The 25,469-nt window shown below is 44.0% G+C and overlaps 1 protein-coding gene across 7 annotated transcripts in view; it reads left to right on the forward strand.

The window, feature by feature from the left end:
* ZNF618 (zinc finger protein 618) overlaps positions 1–25,469 on the forward strand; it is a 134,651-nt gene that overhangs the window by 69,105 nt on the left and 40,077 nt on the right. For all 7 annotated transcript variants that reach the window (XM_072125136.1, XM_072125140.1, XM_072125137.1 and 4 more), the window contains exons 2-5: positions 22,059–22,295; positions 22,422–22,529; positions 22,636–22,713; positions 23,930–23,968. In XM_072125136.1, coding sequence (XP_071981237.1) covers positions 22,121–22,295; positions 22,422–22,529; positions 22,636–22,713; positions 23,930–23,968 — 400 coding nt within the window. In that variant the 5' untranslated portion in view covers positions 22,059–22,120. The remainder of the gene's footprint in view (positions 1–22,058; positions 22,296–22,421; positions 22,530–22,635; positions 22,714–23,929; positions 23,969–25,469) is intronic.

A 25,469-nucleotide genomic window follows, 5' to 3' on the forward strand; every position in this document is an offset into this window, starting at 1 on the left:
ATTTGTCCTGTCGGCCAGCCCTATGTGGATACCAGACTCCTTCTTTAGGTTAATTAATTCCTTAATAAACGATTTGGTATGGGGACGAAAGAAAGTCAGAATGAAACTAATCCACCTATACAAACCGATGGGAGAAGGGGGGTTTGGGTTACCCTTCATCTTCGGCTATTTTATTTCGGCACAGATCAGTAGGTTAATAGGATGGGAAAAGAACAGGCTATATGAGTGTATGGTGAAACTTACTGAAGGTAGAATGATCACAATTTTTGAGACACTGGAAAGCGGTTATTTTTTGCAGCCTCGGTTTAAGGGGCTGGTAACTTGTAATTTAGCGCACAGATCATGGGAGGCTTTAAAGCAATTATTGAAAGTTAGGGGCTTGTTAATGGATACACCATTATGGTTTAACCGGAATCTGCCCAGTCTCTGGGGCTTACCGGACCCTCACTTCTGGATAAGACGGGGGGTCCGTCATATCCCCCAAATCTGGGTAGAGGGTAAGATGAAGACATTTTATGAATTGCAGAATTTGTTTCACTTAGGTAAAGGGGACTTTTTAAAATATCTTCAGGTAGCACATGCCTTAGCTCGAGTGAACGAGCAGAGGAACATGAAAATTGAGAGTCACGAATGTATCGATTACCTGCACACAGCAAGTAGTACAAATAAGTTGATCACGAAGATTTACAGGTATATCATTAAGAGTTACACTAGGGGTATGACACATAGTTCTAGGACAAAATGGGAAGTCAGCCTAGGACCAATAGTAGAGGGAAGGTGGGTACAGGTTGTAAAGCACATAGCAACATGTTCCTTTAATTGGAACCATAAGATAATACAACACAATATAGTACATAGGTTATATTTTGCACCGAAGGATTTGGTTAAAATGAAATATAGGGGGGATGCGTGTTGTGGAAAATGTCAACAACGGAATGCTGATTTCGTGCATGTATTATGGAATTGCCCTAAGGTTAGCCAATATTGGGAAGCAGTATACAGGAAGGTTGAGAGAGTCCTTCGAGTGCGGCTCGAACCAACATTACTCGTCTCTATCCTGGGGCTCACCGATGAATTAAATTTGGAACAGAGGGACAGAGACACAGTTAGGAGGGTGATGCACATAGCTTGTGTGTGCATAGCGAGGAAGTGGGGAGGTAAAGAAGCTCCAACAATGGAATATTGGTATAACCTGACCCTTAGAATTAAGCAATATGAAAAAATCTGCTCCTCAGAGGTAGGCAGTTATAAGAGATGGAATAGAAGATGGGAAAGATGGAATTAAATTTTTTTTTTTTTTTTTTTTTTTTTTTTTTTTTTTCTCTCTCTCTCCTTCGGCTCCTCTCTAGGGGAGGGTGGGGTGGGGAGGGGGGTAGGTTTTGGGATTGTGAGCATATTATATATGTACATATGGGTAGCAACCTGGAGATTTAAAATAACGCTGTATGATATGGGAGTGTATCCCTTTAGTTGACTACCATATTATGAAGGGTTAATAACTCTAGGAAGGGGAGGGAAAAAAGAAAAATATAATAAACAAACATTTTTTCCCTGTGCAATATATGGGAGCTACTTAGTCTGTATGTATTTATTGTGGTAACACAGAAGGGTAAAATAATGCTGTACTGCATAAGACTAAACGTTTTTGGATTTATTGTAATATAAGGTATAATGTATTGCATAGGACTAAATGCTCTTTTGTATTTTTTGTAATGCTTAATAAAAAATTATGGTTAAAAGTAAAAAAAAAAAAAAGAAAAAAAAAAAAAAAGCCGGGTTTTCTTTTACAGAACCTTTTAGAAGGAAACAGACTCGATATCCTTAAACGTTTTACTAAATTTATGCTGATCGTGGTGTGACCAAACCATCTACCCGATTGTCTCTCACTCTTCGCTGATGATCTATATTAGGGAAATCCATCCATATTCTCCTAAGGAATGTATAATTTCTCCGGGCAGAATCATTTGTCATTAGCCCAGAATTTGATTTAAATGGGTCTTCTGCCCTAAACACAGATTTGCAAGGATGCACAATGTATTGTTCATGTAGTGAATGGGCAACTTGTAGTCTTGGAGCAGCTTGTAGCCTCTTATCCTTCCCTCTGTAGAAGTATCTGCTTCCTCCAACATGCCACTTAGGCTCCATGTGGTCAAAATCGCCACATTTTTGACAGTTTTAAGGCTTCATTCGGTGAGAGTCCTGGTGTCGAACTCTTTTGGAGGATTGTTGAGTACCATGGCCCCAACGAAGAGGGTAAAAATAAGCCGCAGATGACCCGAATCAGCGAGTGTATGAGATTGCACAATGCTCATTTACGAGAGGGAGACAAAGTAACCCCATTTTATTGTAACATTGTTGAAACTTGTAGTAATTTCGCTTTCATGTGTATCCATGCTGAAGATTCATGTCCAGATTCCCGGTACATGAAAGTTGGATACGGCCTTGACTATTCTGTTGAATGTGTGGCCCCCTTGGATGGACGGCATCCGTCTAGATGATCCAGTGTTCGCTCTGACAAATCGGGATTTCAAAAAGTTTCCAACATCATGCCGCTCCGAGTGTTTACATTTTTATTTTCCTTGTTTTTAGCCAGCGGCTTCACATTCTCTTAAATCTTCTCCAGTGTTTTGTGTAACTAATCTCCCAATTTATCCGGAGCTGGTAATACAGAAAGAATGAGAGCCACTTAATGACCCCGGAAGAGAGCGTTGGGATTGTACGGAGGAGGATCAATAGCCTTTAACCAGTTACTAGAAACAAAGAACAATGATCAATACCCGTGTAGCAACGACGGATGATGCTGCCACCGCCGCTAACCCGCAGCTTTATTGATGGCGCTTTAATTTATATTGATAGCATTGATCCGAGGCGCGCGGCCATAGGAATCGGATACTTTTAAGTTAATTGTTGGAGATTTCTGGATGGGACTTTCCTCGGTGTAGATTAATTGGGATTGGTGTATAGATTGCATTCTCTGCTCACATTTTATTGGGTTGTATCTTTGCTTTTAGATAATGAGATTTTTACCCCTCAAGATGAAATCCATGGGCCGGACCATTTGTGCCGATCTGCCTCCGGTGTAACTGGGAATTTTTGCCCATTCAGCCAGAAGTGTTAGAGAGGACGATGTCCATTCTAGTTCTTCCATCCCAGACTCCTCCGCCATTCCCTCCAGTCATATTGGAGAAGGAAAGGGCCCTCCCTAACCTGTAGCCACAAAGTTTTCCATTTATTGGAGCTGTAGGGCAGAGGCTGTCCCACAGTTTTCCACATGACGCCTGTCATTGTGCCATACATCTCTCCATCGCACCCCACCCCTGTCATTGTGCCGTACACTCCACCACCCCACCCACCCCTGTCATTGTGCCGTGCACGCCTCCATCCCACCCCTGTCATTGTGCCGTACACTCCTCCATCCCACCCACCCCTGTCATTGTGCGGTACACGTCTCCATCCCACCCACCCCTGTCATTGTGCCGTACACTCCTCCATCCCACCGCACCGCTGTCATTGTGCCGTACACGCCTCCATCCCACCGCACCCCTGTCATTGTGCCGTACACGCCTCCACCCCACCCCTCCCCTGTCATTGTGCCGTACACTCCTCCATCCCACCCCACCCCTGTCATTGTGCCGTACACGCCTCCATCCCACCCCACCCCTGTCATTGTGCCGTACACGCCTCCATCCCACCCTACCCCTGTCATTGTGCCGTACACGCCTCCATCCCACCCTACCCCTGTCATTGTGCCGTACACGCCTCCATCCCACCCTACCCCTGTCATTGTGCCGTACACTCCTCCGTCCCACCCCACCCCTGTCATTGTGCCGTACATGCCTCCGTCCCACCCCACCCCTGTCATTGTGCCGTACACGCCTCCGTCCCACCCCACCCGTGTCATTGTGCCGTACACGCCTCCGTCCCACCCCACCCCTGTCATTGTGCCGTACACGCCTCCATCCCACCCCACCCCTGTCATTGTGCCGTACACGCCTCCATCCCACCCCACCCCTGTCATTGTGCCGTACATGCCTCCATCCCACCCCCCCCTGTCATTGTGCCGTACACACCTCCATCCCACTGCACCCCTGTCATTGTGCCGTACACGCCTCCATCCCACCCCTCCCCTGTCATTGTGCCGTATACTCCTCCATCCCACCCCACCCCTCTCATTGTGCCATACATCTCTCCATCCCACCCCACCTCTGTCATTGTGCCGTACACGCCTCCATCCCACCCCACCCCTGTCATTGTGCCGTACACTCCTCCATCCCACCCCTCCCCTGTCATTGTGCCGTACACTCCTCCATCCCACCCCACCCCTGTCATTGTGCCGTACACTCCTCCATCCCACCCCTCCCCTGTCATTGTGCCGTACACTCCTCCATCCCACCCCTCCCCTGTCATTGTGCCGTACACTCCTCCATCCCACCCCTCCCCTGTCATTGTGCCGTACACTCCTCCATCCCACCCCACCCCTGTCATTGTGCCGTACACTCCTCCATCCCACCCCTCCCCTGTCATTGTGCCGTACACGCCTCCATCCCACCGCACCCCTGTCATTGTGCCGTACACGCCTCCATCCCACCGCACCCCTCTCATTGTGCCGTACACGCCTCCATCCCACCCCACCCCTGTCATTGTGCCGTACACTCCTCCATCCCACCCCACCCCTGTCATTGTGCCGTACATGCTGATTTGGCGGGCTCTCAGTGATAAGGGTCCATTGTACTAAATATGAATGAATAGAGCAGCCAGTCGGGCATATATACCCTGCCGATCTCTTCATCTCTATGGCGGTGATGTGCATAGCCGAGCGCAGGGCGCATGTTAGACCGGCTGCTCCATTCTTCGGGGTACAACCGGGATTCAACATAAGCCTCCTTCTTGTGATCTATGGCAGTCCCATCACTGAGACCCTCACCAATCCGCAAGTTAGCCCATGTCCTGTGGATTGTTTTCACTGGACAACCCGTCGTATATATATTTGTATATAGGGGGGATGAGACCGGGGGTCTGTGTGAATCCTCAGGATAACCTCATCTCTTCTCATGTTGTTACATAGATGATTCATTTTCTGATCTGGACGCCATCCATGTGTAATGTCAGTGTCTATATATTTTTGGTTCTTGCTCAAATTTCTGAGAAACTAACTTAAAAAAACATCTAAATTTAATTTTCACTTGGCAGTTAAAACTTTTTCATTAAAAAAAAAAACCTGCTTATGAATATATTGCCGGTGCCGCCCCCTGTTCCCTGAGGTGCAGTATTATACGGCTCGGCCTCCGGTGCCGGGGTCTTGTGAGTGGGCACCAGAGTCCCTCATTATTTAGATGCAGGGAATTTTTTTTTCTTCATTTTCCTGACTGCTCCATAGTTTTTTCGTGTTTTTTTTTATTTCAGAACCCTTCCCTGCTAATTCTACGTTTTTATTTCCTTACTTTTTTTAATTTTTTTTTTTATCCCAACAGAAGGTTTTTTTTTCCAACAATAATTTTTTTTCAGAATTTTTTTATCTATTTCAAAAGTTTTCCAGTGATGGGAACTTTTTGCCACTGTGATTGGCTGCTATAGTCATGTGACAGCATACCCCAGTATACAGAGGAGAAGAAGCAGTGCAATAGACCAATGGGGCAGATTTACTTACCCGGCCCATTCGCGATCCAGCAGCGCGTTCTCTGCGGTGGATTCGGGTCTGGCCGGGATTTATTAAGGCAGTTCCTCCGACGTCCACCGGGTGGCGCACTGGAATACACCGAGCCGGGCTGAGTGCTGAATCAATTCAGGGGAAGTCGGCGGAAATATTTGGGTAACACGTCGGTAAACCGCGAATCGGGCCCTTAGTAAATGACCCCCAATGAGCGATAAGGAATTGCAGGGAAGGGAAGTGTTTTTTTTTAAATTTATTTCAAACCTTGAGAACCTTACAGGGGTTTTCCCACAAAGAAAAGTTGGGTGCTATCCACGGGATAGGGCCTAACTTGCTTTTCAGTGGAGGTCTCACATTTGTGTGCCACAATTATTTATTTGTTTTACTTCTGGATCAACAAATTATTTTAAATTTGTATTTACTTTTTTCTATTGTTGGATATAAAAAAAAATTGCAATTTTTATTTTGTTTTATTTATGGTGTTCTTTTAAATTTTTAGATCGATATTTGCATTTTTTTTTTGTTTAGTTTTTAGTTAAAAATCTCATTTTTTCTCTTTTTTTTTTTTAAAATTTGCATCAACATGGAAAGTGGTATTATTCATCCTCTCCGTCTGCCTCAAAGTTACCGATTGGACATTGCACGAGGAAAGATTTTTTTTTTTTTTTATAGCAATAGCTATTTGTGGGTTGATGCACGGACTGTTTTTTACAGTATTAAATGAGAAAATATTATTTCGCGTTGACAGGTGCACTTTTAAAAGCCGCATCTCAAAATTACCTCTTGAGGTTTCCTCGTGGCGGCGGCGAGCCGTGACTGCCATTCAACGCTCGTCTTACGACCATCATTAATTATTTTCACAGCCTAAGAATAAGGCAGCCGGACACAAATATCATTACCGCAGAAACACAAATGCAAATTGACGACCCAGATTTTTTATTTTTTTTTCTTCCCCGGGAACGGAGCTGCAGTCTCCAGTAATAGCAAGATGAGGGCGAGTGGGAGGCGAGGGCGTGTAGTATCTGGTGGTGAGGATGCAGAAGTCAAGTAGTGAAGAAGATTAGACTTATAAGTATCAAGCTGGCAGTCAACTCTCCGTACACTTCAGAGGAAATTGGGTTGACCTTGGCCAACCATCTAATGTGACCCGTGACTCGGAGGATACGGATTAGGCAAGTTGGAATCTTGTCTTTGGTGATAGATGTGTCTCTTGTTGCCCAGATCTATGAGATAAGTTCTGCCTGCTATGACCTTGGATTTCCCACAGAGCCCTTCTATACCTTACCCTCTGTGCCACGTTCCTGCACCATGTGTCACGCTCATGCTAGGTAGCAACAAATTCGGGACTACCAGACGTAGTGGCCTTGTAGTCTCTTCTGGTTTCCCTGAAGAGAAGCCCGAAGTGAAACTGGTTTGGTAACACATTGGGGCAGATTTACTTACCCGGTCCTGTCGCGATCCCAGCAGTGCGTTGTCCGACGAGGATTCAGGTCTGCCGCGATTCACTAAGGTCCAATTTCCTTCATGTGACGCTGCTGCGCTGAGATCCGCCGGAGTTCACCTTCTCCTTCCTGGTGCATGTATGTGCTTGATCTTGCGACACAATCTAATTTTTAAATTCCGCAATTTGTCTGAATCAGTCGGGTTGTCCGACGGCACCAGACGCCCCCCCCCCCCCCCCCATGGATTGGTGACGCATGCAAGCCGGGGCCGATGCGCCACAATCAAATTGCGTGCGCCAAAAACCCGGGGGAAATTCGGCGCAAAAAGGAATTATTCGGGAAACCCGACAGAATTGCGGTCCGCGGACCCTTAGTAAATGAGCCCCATTGGGTCCACACCGGCTGCCCATTATATCCAGTTAGCAATGGCCTACTAAAGTGTCACACGATTGGACCTTGATGTGGACCAAGACTAGTTGCTGTCAGATCTGGATGCTCTTCAGTAGCTGAACAAAATAAAACTCATGTATAAGCCGTTTTACCGTGGACAGATATTGTGGGAATTTTTTAGTAACCCATCTTAAATGTGGGCATTTGGAAATATTAGGATGGATCAGTGTGGACAAACTTATAGGATGACATTTATTATGTTCCCTACTAATGACCTACTAATGTATTTGGCTGGGTGGTTGCGCCTTGTGTAACCCTATGCCAGGTCCCACCAGTAACGGGGATTATTTCAGGGCTTGTACGCCAGAAAACATGCACTGATAAATCTCCGCCTTAAAGTCAAAAGGATTCATCCTTTGGACTGTCTAGGTTGTCACTTGAGCCCATTAGGCCTAATAGGAGACCTGATGGAGAGCCAAAAGGCCATGGGTCCCTTACATATGGCACATTGGGTTTGATGGTAGCTACTATTGGCTTATTGGGTAGAATGGCAAACACATTAGGTTGGTGACCTTTTTGTCTTCTAAGTGGACAAGCATTAGCCAGGGGTTGTCCACCCAGCAGACAAAAAGGTCACCAACCTAATGTGTTTGCCATAGTGCAAACAGAATGGGATGTGACCTCAACTACTGGCATAATACATAGAGTAATGGCTGCCATATGGAGAGCAAGTGGTAGATATTATCAGTATTATAAGGCTATAGAGCCAAATCTATCGCAGTATGGAGCCCAAAAGGTCTTCTTGGTAGCCCACCATTGGCTGTGCCGTAAGTTAGTGCCTCTATTCAGCCCAAAGGGCCTCTAGTTACTGTTCTCATGAAACCCAATAAACCACCTGGTGCCATCTTCCATATAGACCGATGGGCAACTGCTTACAGGCACAGTCAATGGTGGGCTACCAACAAGACCCTTTGGGCCCCATACGGCACTGCGATAGATTTGGCTCCATAGCCTTATTACTGATCTACTGTATTACGCTTATAGTTACATCCCAATCCTCTTTCCACGCTACCACTGACCATCTCGTAGCACAGTCCGAAGAGTACGCCGTCTCCTCACTTTCCGATGAAGGTTGCGTCCATCGCTGTGTATCCGTGCCCCTCCTAGCAGAGGTGGGGGTGGGCCGTGTGGGGAGCTGATTAGTTTCTCACTCTGAATAATTCTGTCAGCGCCTCCATCGTCCGCCGCATTACTGTGTCTATTCCTGCGTCGCAACTCGGAGCACTTGTGACAAAAGAGACATCAGCGGTGTGGATCTGGGAGCGTACTTGACAGCTGTTGTGTAGAGCGCGCAGCGGCTTTCTGTGCGCTGCAATCTCGCACATTTTGGAAATTGTTTACAAATGATTTGGCAACATTCAGAATATTCCTGTCTTGTCCTTTACAAGCTCTTTATTTGCATATAAATGGGTTTTCTCAGCTGCACATTAGTGACATTACAGGAACAAGTACAATTAGAATCTGGAGGGGGTTTTTTTCATTTTGCTTTTTTTTTTTTTTTAGTTTTTTCCAAAGATTCGGTAATGTTTTCATATCGTGGATGTTTTCTTATCTTAGATGTATCAAGTTCGTAATATGGTGTCAGATTCTTAAAGCGACCCTCCTTACTAAAAACTAAACGCCATTTGACTAGCAAGGTAGGCCCCGAACAGAGGTGAGGGCACCAGGTATGCCACATCTATCCTCAAATTTTAGTTTCTGATTGAAGGTGGCTCCCAATTGTTCCCTATTGGCAAATATCGGGAGAAACCAGAACTGGACACGTTGACTTTTTTTTAAAGGGGAGTAAATTTTCGACTGCAATAATGATCAGAGTCCTGGTCAGTTAATACCTTCTTTCCCTCCATGCCCTTTGGTTGTGTCCCAATAGACCCTACAGAGTTGACTATAGTTGAGGATATTCCCGTCCAGTAGTCACCAGTAGAGATGGGCGCATTTTTCAAAAATTCGATTCACCGAGTTTTTTTTTCTGAAAAAATTTGATTTGACCCGAATCATGACGAATCAGTTAGAATCCAGACTCATTTCTCAACGTTTGAGGGAGGCGTCATGGCTGATCTAATCTGATGCATTTGTGTTGTAATCTTGGCCAATCCAAGCCTGATTCATCTTGACATCAAGTCCCTCCACATTACGGGTGGACAAGCGGGTTCTCCTTGGCGTAACGATGGCCCCCGCCGCACTGAACACCCACTCTGATGCCACACTACTGGCCGGGCAGGACAGCTTCTCTACTGCAAACTCCACAAGTTGCGGGCACGCATCAAGTTTGGCTGCCCAGTAGTCCATGGGATCCTCTACCGGGGGTGGTAAAGTGCCACCACCAAGTAGGCCACCACCTGCTGGTGCAGGGTCTGCTCCATGCCCTGCTGCTGCTGGCGGCGGCTACCCTCCTCACTAGGCGGGTGAAGGAAGCTGCGCATTAAGTCCTCCAAACTTAGGGAATTTAATCCATTTAATCATGTTGATTTCAACATAGGAATAAAAAAAAACAATGGGAAAACCAAAGACTTTTCCTCTCACTGTAGCTAAAGGTGCTACGGGTGTTCACATCCAGTTATTCAAATACGGAATTGAAAAATTTGAATTTACATTAATTTGAATTTTAAAAAATCTCCTACTGAAGATTACAGGCGCTACATGAATCATTCATTACAATTTCACTGAAAATATTATGTCTTTGCCTGTTTTTTTCTTTGGTTATATTCATGGTAGAATTGCTAAGATCAGTAGAAGATTCCACTACTCAAGGGGCAAATCTTTTTTTTTCCACTGATGGATAAACATGAAAGCTGTGCCAATTTGTGTTTCCCTGTTACTGCTATCCTCCTCAATGGTCTCAGTATGCACAGCCCGACTACTTGCAAGTGCAACATAACCTCCCGTGCCACTCTCCAAATCTCTACTTTCCCGCCTACTGCACGAAGCAGCGGATGTCTGCCCCACCTCTTCACTGCCAAGCAGCTGCTGACTGTCTTCAAAGACTTTGTCCTCGCGGTATAGTGGCGCTTAGCCCAGACCACCTAGTAGCTCTCTGGCTGAGGGAAATGAACAGGACAGAGGCTGGTTGAGGACAGGTGAGCGCTGCTGACCTGCTACTGGGCCATGCCAACTAAGGGTTGTATCTGACGAACCCATGGACTCTTGGCTGGGGTTGTCAGATGTCATTTGGGAGGAAGTGGATGACCTACTCAACCAATCGACAACCTTTGGGACGTTGATCAACACACTGCCGCTAGATGACACCGGCATTTCTGCCCTCACAAAGTCACGCCTGCTGCAAAGTTCCCTTACTGTTCTGCGACCTGTGCGTTGACACGGATTTCTTGATATCAACTTTAGCAACAAAAAACTATTGAATTTGCGGTATACAGATCCCCCAAAACGGACACCCTGGACTTTGAGCAAAAATCACTCCAGCAACTATGTGGATTTGACACGGATTTCTTGCTATTAACTTCATCAACGAAAAAAGGAACTGAAATTTGGGGTATACTGATCCCCCAAAACGGACAACCTGGAATTGGAGCAAAAATCACTCCAGCAGCTCCTGAGTACAAGCAGCTGGACGCTAGAGACGGCACATGCAGTGTGAAATGCCGAGATTGGAAATGGCCGTCTGTTTTTATAGGGCTGTGACATCACATAAGCCTGCCGGTCTCTGATTGGCTTACAGATCTGTACATGTGATCGGGGGTGTTCCATTCTTCTTCCCAGAATTTTCTGCCCCATGTAACACGTTGTGCTCGCGGCCATTTACTAATAAAGAGGAAAAGAGAAACTTTGAGCTCTAGAATCACCGGAAAACTTTTGGGTTCGTGCCGAATCGACGTTTTCGTGAAATACGGAACGAATTCCGATTCGTTAGTATCGATTCGCCCATCTCTAGTCACCAGCCCAGAGAGGAAACACTAGTGGTTAAATATTTGTTTTGAGGGGATTATTGTGTTTTGGGACACGGCTCTGGGCCGGAGCCTTCCAGATTTTTGCCTCCTGTAAATAATCCTAGGATTCATTGGAGATTTGCTTCCAAGTTTACTTCCAATGTGATCTTGGTAGGCAGTTTCCAGCCAGCTGTGTGATTGGGAGAATGGGTGTCATGTTCGTGCCGGGAATGGTGATAGAGATTTCTTTTCTGCCCTTAAACATAGTCCCTAGAGGTAAAAAAATAATTCACCCACCTACTGTATATGTGAGTTGGAGTGTGGTCGCTAGTCATCCCCACCATGTCATCCATCGTGTTAAATCTGGTCCGTGGGAGATGCTCCATGACTGGGTTATATTTTTACTTTTCATGAAGAAGCTTCGTGGTCAGTTGACTATGACATAGGTTGATATTCTGTATTTTTCACCATATGGCACCACCAGATTTCCTCGGGCCTGTCCCTAACCTCTGAGTTCTAATACTGGCTACTTCTTTAGAACCTACTACTTGGCATCCTCTTAAAAAGGACAATTTTTGGCAATCTAATTTTGGGTGGTCCTCTCAGGTTGACAGACCACCACTGAACATGCTTTAATGATCTCACTCTCATGTAGGGGAAAAACTTTTTTGATCCACTCTGTTCAGAGACACTTCCAATGTTCCTTTGGGATGGATTACACAATTTTGTACAATTTCTTTGTCCTTCTGTTCCCCGGTATTTCCGGAGTTTACGTCGGTGACAGAAGACGGAGTTACTCTACTGCCGCTGTCGTGCTGGATGCAGGGTAATCTCCCCTCCTAAGACTTCAGGGCTAATTTTGGAGCTGGAGGTGAAGAGTTCATCTATTCTGGTGTCACAGTAAGATGACCTGATATGTCGGGAGATTCTGAGGATATTTTATTATTACAGCTCGTACACGGGGAAATATGAGGCCCAGGTAATCGTAGACCTCAGAGCATCTACTTAAAAAATGAACACCGCACATAGAAGACTATACCGGGGTCCCTGTACCATTTGCCATTTGAAGATAGCAGGAACAGTTCAATTTTCCTACAGTGCCCCCGCAGGGGAAATAAGGTATTACAATATATCCACTCAAATCAATATGTTGTGAATTCCTCCAGAGCAGGAGACGCTGCATAGATGAGGATCCCCCAAGAGGAACTTAACTCAACTCCAGAGTTTTTGCTACATTTTTGGTCCGTCAGTCGAAAAGATATTGTGGTTTTTCATATAGAGTAGAACGGGTAACATATTTTAACATTATTGGTTGTAGCAGGTAGCAGGCGATCTCTCCGCGCTGGAGTAGGTGGGTGACGGTTCAGTGTATGGCCGGGGCCTAGTCTAAAAATAATGCAGGTATCATTGCTATTAATAAAGATCTGATGAGCCCAAGGGATGAGCTGACCCACATTTCACTCTGACAGGAAGATTTTGGTGTTTGACAGGCAGCTGTTTGCATAGCGAGGACTACGGGAGTCAACACTATTAGGTGGATGCAGTCAGAGGGGGAGGGGGGAAGGGATCTGTCCGTTCTGACCAGGAATAATAAAGAAATGGCCATTCTCTTAGGGTAGGCCCTCAAAATCGAATTCATCGGAATTGACGGTACAGCCCAGTGCTTGGTTCTGTAACCCCCGACAGTGATCACACGGGACTCTGACCACTACCAAAACTTATTGGCAGACCTCCGACTAATCTGATATTCACTGACTTCTCAAGAACAGCCCTGGAAATGCCGGGGTGCTGGGGGGGTCTAACCACTGGGACCCTCTTCAAATGAAGGATAGAGCGCCCACTTCCTCTGTTTTCCTCAATCTCAACCTCCTTGCTCCCTTTATTTTCCAATATGGGCCAAATTTCCAATAAATTGTCACCTCAACCCACCGAAATTTGCCGGCATCGACCGTCTCTGAGCTTATGGACTTGATACTACTTCAAGGGATGATAAAAATCTGTGATCCGTGCTCTCCTTCTGGAAAAAAAAAAAAAAAACTTTAAACAGGGAAGGTAAAAAAAAATAATAAAATTATCACAAATTTTCTCAGTTGAGAAAAAAAAAAAATATTGCCCACACAGTGCCAGGAGGGAGGATGATGGGGTGAGTAGTCCTTGTTTCAGCCCTGACCCTCCAGACAGTATTTCACTTATTTCCTCCAGATTTTTCTCTTTCTCGCACATTCTTGAACTTTTTGAAGGTTTTTTTTTTTTTTTTGTGCTTTTGAGGAATTTGCTGTTTGAAAGGAATTTAGCAAATAAAAATGCGGACTGTGCGCCGGCGGCGGGCGCCTGGATCCTACCAGTATTCTACAAATGTCAGATTTTGTATTTTTTTTAAATTTTGTTCCCTTTGGCATCCAAAGCTAAAATTCCTATCATTCTTGTCAGAGGGAGCGAGGCGGCGGCGGCAGACAAGAGCTTCATTAAAAGCCATAAAAAATCCCCTAAAAAAAAATCTACTAAAAATTAACAAGTTTTTCAAATTCATTTACAGTATTTTTTTTTTTATTTTTTTTTACATTTTGTTATGTTGTTTTGATTTATATTGATCTGTAAACTGATTCTTGATTCATCCAGGGAAACTTTTACTGTACAGGCGGTCCCCTACTTAAGAACACCTGACTTACAGGCGACCCCTAGTTACAAACGGACCTCTGGATATTGGTAATTTACTGTACTTTAGTCCTAGGATACAATAATCAGCTGTAACAGATATCACAGGCGTCTGTAATGAAGCTTTATTGATAATCCTTATGACAACCCAACATTTTTAAAATCCAATTGTCACAGAGACCAAAACATTTTTGACTGGGGTTACAATGATAAAATATACAGTTCCGACTTGCATACAAACTCAACTTAAGAACAAACCTACAGAACCTATCTTGTATGTAACCCGGGGACTGCCTGTACAAACATCTAGTTCTGCCTCTAACGTTGTGGTCTCCGACCCCTGGATTGTAGTAGAAGATCTGCAGAAGATGTGAAGGTCTTCAAAACCTGGGAACTTGATGTTTGGGGAGTTTAGACTCATTTGTGGCTTTATCTGCTCCTGACCGACCCTCATTGACGGTAGAGTCTGTCTGGGGCCAGTGAATTCTGGTCAAAGTCAAGACCAAATGGCAAAAGATAACTCCAGTACCACATGTCTGCAACGGCGATTTTCCCGTTTACCCACATGACTGCATCAGCCAATCGTGGCTCTAACCAGGGCTGTTTTCCTGGTCGCTCTAGCAGTGCTGAGATTAATGTGGTCATTCCTTCCCAGTGCCTTATTCCTCTGATCTGTAGAGGAGGAGCTTCACTGCTGAGCATGTACATAAAGTGCAGCCACATTCATCTCAACTAAAAGGGGCATCAGGGCTTTCAAGTTATCACAGACTGGTCTATATTGGTGACCATAAAACTGCAGTTTCCTGCAACTCGTTCCGTCAAATTGTTACAGTTCTTATTGATTGGTTGCATGTATAAAAAAAAAAAAAAAAAGTATCATATGTACTCGAGTATAAGCCTAGTTTTTCTGTGCAAAAAATGTGCTGAAAACCCAAACTCGGCTTATACTCAAGTAAAAAAAAATATATATCAAAACTCACCTTTCTGGCTTCCCCCGCTGCTGGCTATATACTGGGACAGGGGCTGGCTATGTAATGGGGGGCAGGCGCGGCTATATACTATGGGGCAGGGTCCGGCAGGTTATACACTGGGGAGGCTCTGACCAATGCATTTTCTACCCTCGACTTATACTTGAGTCAATAGGTTTTCCCAGGTTTTTGTGGTAAAATTAGGGGCCTCGGCTTATACTTGGGTCGGCTTATACTCGAGTATATACGGTATTAAAGGAAATCATCTACAATCGGAATATATTTGTTATCCGTGGCCTTCTTCCTTTTAAAATCAACTTTTAAAATTGTGCTTATGAACCTGAAAGGTTCCTGGGGGTGTTAATCAGAGCCCCTCCATGCTATAGCTTCACATGCTGTTACAGTGTGCAGGAGCACCCTATCACTGTTTGCTGAAACTTCCTCTGCTGCAGTAATTTTACATCCGGGTACAGGGAGGAGGAGGATGTGCTGAGGAAGCAGAGGGGGAGAAAGTGTAACAGCCTGTGAAGCTGCAGCACAGAGGGGCTCTGGTAACACCTCCCAGAAGCCCTTCAGCCTCATAAACACAATTGTTAACGTTTGATTTTAGAAGGAAGGAGGCCATGGATAAGAAATATAAGATCTGGATCTATGAGTAATGTCCCTGGATTATCCTGATGGGAGATTTCCATTAAAGACGCAAAATAGACGATTCCAATTTTACTTAATTTTGGCAAACACTAAAATTAGGTTTCCGTAAATATCCAATAAATATATGTAAATGGCTTTGTGCGGGTAATTTTTATTTTTTTTTATGGGAAATCTTCCCCTGAATCTTCCATGGTTGATATTCCTTTAATATTTCTGAATTTCATGAGTACATTAAATGTGACCTCTATAACTCTAAATTAAGAATTTATGCTGTCTTGAAATTTATGAAATATTTCAACATGAAAGAGAGGCCCTGTTCCCCTGGGAGGGGAGTATAATAAATCACCGCTCCGTGGATTTAATACTCCGCAGTCAGCAAGATCCCGGGTTTTTTTTTTTTTTTTCTTCTGCTTTCAAAAATGAAAAAAAAAAATGTAATCCTATAAAATAGCTTAACAGCCGTCATCCCACATAGTAGAATTTTTAATTTCTGCTGTTTCTGCCTGGATTTATTTCCAATATTCCTGCTCGGCTTTTCAATTTCCTCTGTTATTAAAATTTAATTCAGTGCATTAGCATTTAAATTAAAAAAGGTTTTATTCTGTAAGAATCATCGGCGAGGAGGAAAAAAAATTGTAGCAGACCCGTTTCTTTTCGTTACATGAATTTGTGATGCGGGCGCAATTTTTACATGCAGGTTTTTTTACATTTATTTTTATATATATATTTTTAAAGGTGAAAAAAAGGAAATTATAAAAGAAAAAAAAAAAAAGGATAAAATAATTGCTGTCATAGAAAAATGCGCCTCTTCGTATGATATCTGACTTGTAAATTTGCAACAGGAAATGTTTTGTTTATGGTATAAAATTTTGTTTTTAAGAGGAGTTACCTGGAGTGAGTCAGTAGGAATGAAATGTTCTTGTTTCTGGTTTAGTAAGGGCGTCCCTCTATCATGTCCCTGTGTCCTTAGTAGTATCATCAGGCTTGTATCTGTGAGACCACCCTATTTTTAAAGGAGATTTAAATTTTAATATTTTGCTAATGAGCCTGAAAGACTCCTGGGGTGTTACCAGATCCCCTCCGTGCTACAGATCCACTGGCTGTTACAATGAGCACTTCCCCCTCCCACTGTGTGCTGAAACATGAAGATGGAAAACCCACAACTGGTCCAGGGGACAAAAAAAAAAATGACATACCGTATTTTTCGGACTATAAGGTGCACTAAAAATCCTTTGATTTTCTCAGAAATCAAAAGTGCGCCTTATAGTCCAGTGCTCCTTATATATGAACCGTACTTACAGACAACAGCTGCCTTGAACTGTGCACAGGTCTGCCACCTGCTGGTGATACATAGTTATAATCCGGTGCGCCTTATATATGAACCTAGACGTTTTAGCAGGCATTTATTGATGGTGCGCCTTATACTCCGGTCCGAAAAAATTCTGTATACTTGCCCTGCGTTAGATCCTGATTTCAATGTCGTCCTGGTGCTTCTGTTTTCAAGCTTTGCACCAGATCCGAAGTTCTGTGGGGTTCATGGGACCCGCTTTATCCAATAAATGGCCTCCTTGGATTCTGGATCTTGCTTCCATTTTTCCTGGGGACTTCACTTCCTGTGTTGTCCCTTGGTCTAAGGAGACCACTCATTGGATGAAGTGGGGCCCCTGACCCTGTGCCAAATTCCTGCTGGAGCCAGAGTGGGGTATATATGTGTTCTATTTTTTTTTTCTTTTTTTGTGTGTGTGTTTAGTCTACCAACTTCCCCCATCACAAACCCCTTCAAATAAAATCTCCCATCAGAATCCGTCCTGATAAACCCGGGACATTACTCATAGATCCAGGCACCGGGACTGTGGTATCTGCTTATATTTATTATCCATGGTCTCCATCCTTCTAAAATCAACTTTTAATATTATGCTAATTAGCTTGAAGGGTTGCTGGGGGCGTTACCAGAGACCCTATATGCTGTAGCTTCACAGGTTGTTACACTGTCTGTCCCGCAGCACTGCCCCCTCCTTCTGACTAATGTAATCTCACACAGTGGGAGGGGGAAGCGCTCCTGTATACTATAACATCCTGTGCAGCTGCCACTCATTAGCATAATAACAGTTGATTTTGGAAGGAAGGAAGGAGGTCATGGGTAACAGGTTTAAGAAGATACCACAGTCCCGGTGCCTGGATCTATGAGTAATGTCCCTGGGTTATCAGGATGGATTCTGATTTCCTTTAAAGGGATTGCCATTAAAGATGCTAAATAGATTTCCTTTAATGCCTTTAAGACCTGTATTGTATTCACTTGGAGTCATCCATATAACTCTGTAGTACGGTATGGGGAGGCTTGGAAGTACTATCATTGATGTGGTCAGGGGTGTAACTACAGCATTAGCGGCTGCTATGGGGCCTGCAGTGTCAGGGGGCCCGGCCTCCACCCTGCCACACTAGAGAATGGAGGATGTGCACCATAGTATGCACATTGCACCTCTCCCACAGTATACAGCATGAATCAACAGCTCAGATAAGAAATGTTGGGGGAGAGGGAGGGGAGAGCACAATGACAGGAATAGGGATCACTCATCTCTTATTCCTGCTGTGTACCTCCCCCATGTGGTCAGCAGCTACTGTGATAGTGTATAAATGTATATACCAGTGCACAAATGTGTGGGTATAGGTATAGAAATGTGTGTATATGAATGTATATTTTCTAAGGGGGTCGGGGGCCCCAATAAGAAATCCGCTCCGGGGCCCTGTCTCTCCTAGTTACGCCCCTGGATGGTGTCCTTTTGTGGTGCAGAAGCAGCCGCTCTGGTAACTGCCACTTTATTCATGATGCGCCTGGATTGGCTGAGACACTACAGGAAGTAAAATACTAGCGATGCAAAGGGGAGGAGCCTGACTGAGTATACGTGTGGTGGCCTGTACCTGGATGGCGGGTCGTAGGTCATGTATACAGTATTCTGAGCTGGGCTGGGGATTCTTCTTATGAATTAGGTAGGTATTTTTGTATTATTTTTCTCTCCAGCCTCTCCTCCTAGGTGACTGATCGCTCCTTATCTTTTCTCCATAGAGTTTTATAAATATTCATACCGGAGAAATAATGATATGTTCCAATCTAAATTAATTAGGATTATTAAAATGCGCAAAGAAAATAGGCGACCTTTCCCCCCACCCCCTCCCCACGCTTCACACCGCGCATATATTATCATCACAACACTGGGAGAAATTAGCGGACAATGGGCAAGGGGGTGGGGTGGCCTTTAGGAAAATTACATTAGTTTTATAGATTTTTTTTTTTTTTTTAATGCATCTGTTCTTTTTCAGAATTTTTTTTTTTCGGGGGAGGGGAATATTTTGCATATAAATGGTTTTTTTTTTATATACTTGGGCTCCTTACATGGAGGCTTTACTGACTAAATTTTTTTTATAATATAATTTAAAAATAAAATATAATTTATAAAAATATTTTTTAAAAAAATTTTTCCGTAAAGTATTAGTATTGCAATAAATGGAAATTTTTTTATTTTAATTTCCTAATAATTTGAACATATAAAATCAATAAAGAAAATATGATCATCACAAGAACAAAATGTTCTATATGTTGTTATCTTTTAGTTTTGAGGGTTTTTTTTTTTTTTTGCAGAAAACTTTACAAAAGGAAAACAATTGACTTGGCAAATATTGTAAAAAGTTTATTTCTCCTTTGAATTACCGTATATACTCGAGTATATGCCGACCCAAATATAAGCCGAAGCCCCTAATTTTGCCACAAAAACCTGGTAAAACCTATTTTTTTTAACTCGAGTATAAGCCGAGTTTGGGTTTTCAGCACATTTTTTTGTGCTGAAAAACTAGGCTTATACTCGAGTATACATGGTAATTTAAAGTCTAATATCAAAGCGGTTTAGTTGTATTTTCGATGTCCTACTTTACGTTTTTTGAAAACTGACTCCTCTATAAATAAATTTTAAAAAAACCTGATCTGTTCTTTACAATTTTTTTTTTATATCATTTGCATACGATTTTCTTAACCACATATCATATAATATATTTTTTTTTTTTTGAGTCGTTTGCTCATGCAAAATATTTCATCCAAATTTTTCCGTGCTGCTGCTGCTGTTTTTTTTTTTTCCCTCCTAGACTGGAACTTCTAGAAATGGAAAAAAAAAATTAAATTGACAGAAATATACATCAGTGGAAAATTCCCTCCAGCTCTTTGAAATTTTTTCCACTAGAAATCATTGGTGTCCGCGTCTGAATATTCCATTGTGTACGGAATAATGACTAGATTCCTAAATGGGCTCCGGAAGCGACAGACACCGCAGGGCGCTATAAGGGAACGGGAAGATTGTGCCGCTCTTGTATTTTTTATTTATTACCGTATTTTTCTTCTAGTCCAGTGCGCCTTATACATGAACCGTACTTACAGACAACAGCTGCCTTGAGCTGTGCACAGGTCTGCCCGCTGCTGATCATTCAGCCTTATAATCCGGTGCGCCTTATAGTCCAGTGTGCCTTATATATGAACCTAGACATTTTAGCAGGCATTTATTGATGGTGCGCCTTATACTCCTTATAGTCCGGAAAATACTGTACTTATTTAGGGGTCTTCATGAGTAGACAAGATTGAGACGAGTGTTTTTATGGCAGGTTATGACTGGAATGTTTTAATGGGGTCACAACATTCGTTTTTTAGACCTTATCCATATTCTCCATTACCAAGAACCTATTTTAAGACATTTCACCCTACTGCCCCCTTAATGAGGAAGGATATTTTAAGGGATCTGAGCCTTCTTTAATTACAAATATGGCCGCTCTAATGACGTAGGGACTCCTGTCCGCCCGCAGCCTTCCCCAATCCTGCAGAGACGTGGAGGTACGTTTTTAGAGGAGGTCTCTCCCTAATATGGGATCATCTAGAAGGAGGTGCTCTCAAGCTTCATTGTGTTACCTCTGGGGTATCATCTGTGCCTCCCCATATAAAGAAGAATGTTACAAAGTTCTAAAATATGTCACCCCCAAAAAATTAGGCATTGGTACCTCAATGGCCCAACATCGATCCCATTGAGATGTATTATAGACACGATCTGTCCCTAATTCTGGATCTCACTCAAATGTATCTGAGGCACGTTTCACTAATTTTTTCCATGTGCAGAGGGACCTGGTAGAAGAGAATTTCGAATGCACCTTTAAGGGACTCTTTACAATTTTTTTTTATCCATTCTAACTTTTTTAGATTTTTTTTTTTTATTATTATTACGGTCTGAGAAACCCTTGTAATAAGACCTTTTGTAATACTTCATCTCACCTGCGGGGGTGCTGCAGGGATACTGAACACTTCCTTCTGGATTCACCCACTGTTTATAGTTGTTTGTTGGGGGTTGGGAAAAGAGTAAAACAAAATGGATTTACTGAAGGGGTCAACGACAGAACGTCTACACATCATATAGACACCCCCCCCCCCCCAGCCGATAAATTGTTATGAGTCCTCCAGAGGGTTGGGCTCTCTTTGTAGCTTTATGGTTAGAGATGAGTGGACCAGACATTTGGGTTCGGCTGCAGGATCTGGACACAATCTGTCAAGTTGAGGTCCCTAGCTACTGGCTATGGCTATGATTGGCCGGGGGACATGGCCATGGCTCGTAATTAGGGGCATCAGTTTGACGGATTGGCTGTTATGTGTCCAGGTCGCACAGCCGAACCTGCGCGACCTGGTGATCCCACCTTCACGTCACTTAATTGAGGAGACGACCTTTCATCTACAGTAGGAGTTAGAGGGCAAACAACTAACGGGTTAGACCTTCTTCTTGATACCAGGTCGTGGTTATTAGTTATGGCCATCACAGGCCGCGCCTTCATTATTAGCCGACCACATCATTACCTGAGGTTTCATCACTTACCTCTGGCCCAGAAATGTGAAAAGTATGAGCGGAAATACCTCAAAGGGGTTGTATATGATTGGTAAAACATGGCTGATGTCTCCAGTCACTGCTCAAGCTCGGGTAGACTGGGCATGGACAGGAGCGACACGCAGGGACATGGCTAAAGACTCTTGGTCCCAGTATAAACATTCCGCTTTGGTGTCCCTCTGGTCTTTTGTCCCCTCACCGTAGTTGGTTGGGAGTGACCACTCGAGGATCAAGCATCTCCTTGGGTAAGGGAGAAGACTGGGGAAAGAAGGGTATAGCTAGAGGGGTCAGGAGTGGCCAATGACTTCTATGGCTTAGGGAATGGTCAAAACTTTGACCCTAAAGCCACATCACTGGTGGCACAGATTCTGACAGCCGCCACGTTCTCCTCCACCCCCAGAAGTTATGTAAAGTTCTCCTTCCCTCCTAATCCGGATCCTCCTCTGTGTTTCCAGGGAGCGTGCGGTCCAGGGCGGGAGAACCGCACTATCAGATCCCATTCCAAAGATCGTGGACAATGAGTACGCAAGATGTGACCGTCAAAAAAGAGAAGGCGGAGGAGGTTCTCCAGCCGGTGCTGTGGAAACAGAAGGCCAAGAACGCCGCCAAGAACAAGATGGAAGATGGCGCCGAGGAGGTGCCTGCCGAAATCTGCGTGGTCATTGGGGAGAACCGGAACCAGCAGAATATTGGTGAGTGGACCGGCGACCACACTTGTTGGGCCTTTGTTTCCACTATAGCAAGGACCAGATTTACTTTTGGGTCCAGGACCTCCCCGGCTGAGGGACCAAATGTCTGTGATTTTATTTCCTCGTCAGGTAAAGACTCTCCGGAGAGACAAGCGGCGGCCATGAGCAGGGACGCCTCGTGGAGCAGTGGCAGCCGCCCCCGGAACATCCCTCCCAGGATCAGCACATCTTCTCCAGGTGAGGGGGGGGATCCGGAGCTGGAGCAGTCCATGCTCAGAGGGGTCGCCGGCTGCTGATCCAGAATATCCCTTTCCTTATATTCTCTTGTTTCTCAAACTTCCAGGTTCTTACGAATGTGGAATTTGTCGGAAAAAGTACAAATACTACAACTGCTTCCAGACACACGTGCGGGCGCATATAGGTAAATATCAGGCGTCTTCATGCTGGAGGTCACAAGAAAGTCACCCACCGCTCGTTATCTGCACACATAATTACAGAGGATAGCAGGAAGGGGCGGAGCCATGGGGATCTCAGAGGCGGGGCTATGCTTCACCAATCATATTCATAGCTGAAATAATCCACTCCTTGTACAGCCCAGACACCACCAGGGATCAATGTATTAATCCTTATACCCCAGACCACCAGGGATCAATGTATTAATCCTTCTTATACCCCAGACCACCAGGGATCAATGTATTAATCCTTCTTATACCCCAGACCACCAGGGATCAATGTATTAATCCTTCTTATACCCCAGACCACCAGGGATCAATGTATTAATCCTTCTTATACCCCAGACCACCAGGGATCAATGTATTAATCCTTCTTATACCCCAGACCACCAGGGATCAATGTATTAATCCTTCTTATACCCCAGACCACCAGGGATCAATGTATTAATCCTTCTTATACCCCAGACCACCAGGGATCAATGTACTAATCCTTCTTATACCCCAGACCACCAGGGATCAATGTATTGATTATAGGTATTAGGGGGATTATTATTATGGCGGCCCCCCATTGTAGGATACGTGGTGCCCCCCAGGAGCGGGGACGTTGTGTTGTGAAGGCGCACACGATACGCAGTGATTAAAATGTGTAATTAAATCCCATCTCCCAATAATGAGATAAAAGCGGAGGGGGGGGGGGGATAGTGATGAGAGGAGCCGATCAGGCCCCAGACTTCAGCGGGATGAGAGAGACGCTTTATTGGAATCTCTTAGATTATTAATGGACCTCGCTACATCAAAAAGATTATCTTCAAACCCGCTAATAGATTGCTTTAAGATCCACACTTTGAGGCGGCAGATGAAGACGCGCTCTCAGACGCTTCCTAAAGACGTCTTCACAGCGATCACCTATGGCCGCCGCATCGGAAGATACATCCCAGCAGGATACATACAAGGACACAACACTGGGGGGGCGCCTCATGTGGTCAGCGGCAGTACTGCAGCCACATATAGAAGATTAACCTTCTCATAGAGAATTGTATATATACAGCTCCCCTAGTGGTCAGTCACAGTACTGCAGCGTGTATTTTATTATGTTATCCCTCTCCCCACACAGTGAATGCACGTAATGTATAATTCAGTCTATTTTTAATTGTACATTAATGTTTTGTGTTACATTACCTTTAGACAATGAAGCTGCATCTGTAGAGGGCGCTGCACAGGGAAGTAAGTATATACCTATATACCCTTCCTCCTCTGGTGGGGGTAATGTTTTGTAATGTGTACAGCTGCTGGGGTCTTCGGACTCTCTACATTGGAGTGTACTGGACTGGTCACTGGTGTACTGTGTATATACTGTATTGTGTATGTACTGTGTATATACTGTACTGTGTATGTACTGTGTATATAATATACTATACTATACAGTGTGCACCACACACTAGAACTTTTGGTGTCAAAATGTTGAAACATTTTGGGTTCAGTTGTTCATCAGGTGCTAAAGGGGAGCGACACTTTAGACCCCTATATCTTGCGTTCTGTAGCAGCTTTAACCTTGGTTCTTGTACTAGATTAAAGAAGACAATTTTCTCTTTCAAATGGCATCAGGCTTGTGGTCCTATGAGCTACGGAATGAGGAGATACAGAAATAAGGACAGGTAAATAAAAGGCAGGAATTGGATCTTTAACTGCAGCTTATATTCCCAACTATCTGTCTGTATCTCCTGTAGCTCCCAGAACCACAAGCCTGATGCTGTTGCAAAGAGAAAATTCTCCTTTCTATGATACCAGAAGTCAATGATTCCCAATTAGATAAAACCGATGATGATGTTCTATGCTTAAAAATACTCCGGCATCTGTAATCAGAATGGTCCTCATTTTACAAAACTGAATTCTACGAATGGGCAAAAAAAGGTCACACTTATAATCATAAACAATGTTAGAGGCAATTTACTATATATTTATTCATGGCAATTTTATTTTTACTTTGTTTTATTATTTTTGTAATAGTATTTAATCTCTAGAGCTGCACTCACTATTCTGCTGCTGGTGCAGTCACTGTGTACTTACATGACATTACTTATCCTGTACTGATCCTGAGTTACATCCTGTATTATACCCCAGAGCTGCACTCACTATTCTGCTGCTGGTGCAGTCACTGTGTACTTACATGACATTACTTATCCTGTACTGATCCTGAGTTACATCCTGTATTATACTCCAGGGCTGCACTCACTATTCTGCTGCTGGTGCAGTCACTGTGTACTTACATGACATTACTTATCCTGTACTGATCCTGAGTTACATCCTGTATTATACCCCAGAGCTGCACTCACTATTCTGCTGCTGGTGCAGTCATTGTGTACATACATGACATTACTTATCCTGTACTGCTCCTGAGTTACATCCAGTATTATACCCCAGAGCTGCACTCACTATTCTGCTGCTGGTGCAGTCACTGTGTACATACATGACATTACTTATCCTGTACTGATCCTGAGTTACATCCTGTATTATACTCCAGAGCTGCACTCACTATTCTGCTGCTGGTGCAGTCACTGTGTACATACATGACATTACTTATCCTGTACTGATCCTGAGTTACATCCTGTATTATACCCCAGAGCTGCACTCACTATTCTGCTGCTGGTGCAGTCACTGTGTACATACCTGACATTACTTATCCTGTACTGATCCTGAGTTACATCCTGTATTATACCCCAGAGCT

Source organism: Engystomops pustulosus, chromosome 9 (genome assembly GCF_040894005.1).
Source record: "Engystomops pustulosus chromosome 9, aEngPut4.maternal, whole genome shotgun sequence".
Lineage (NCBI taxonomy): Eukaryota > Metazoa > Chordata > Amphibia > Anura > Leptodactylidae > Engystomops > Engystomops pustulosus.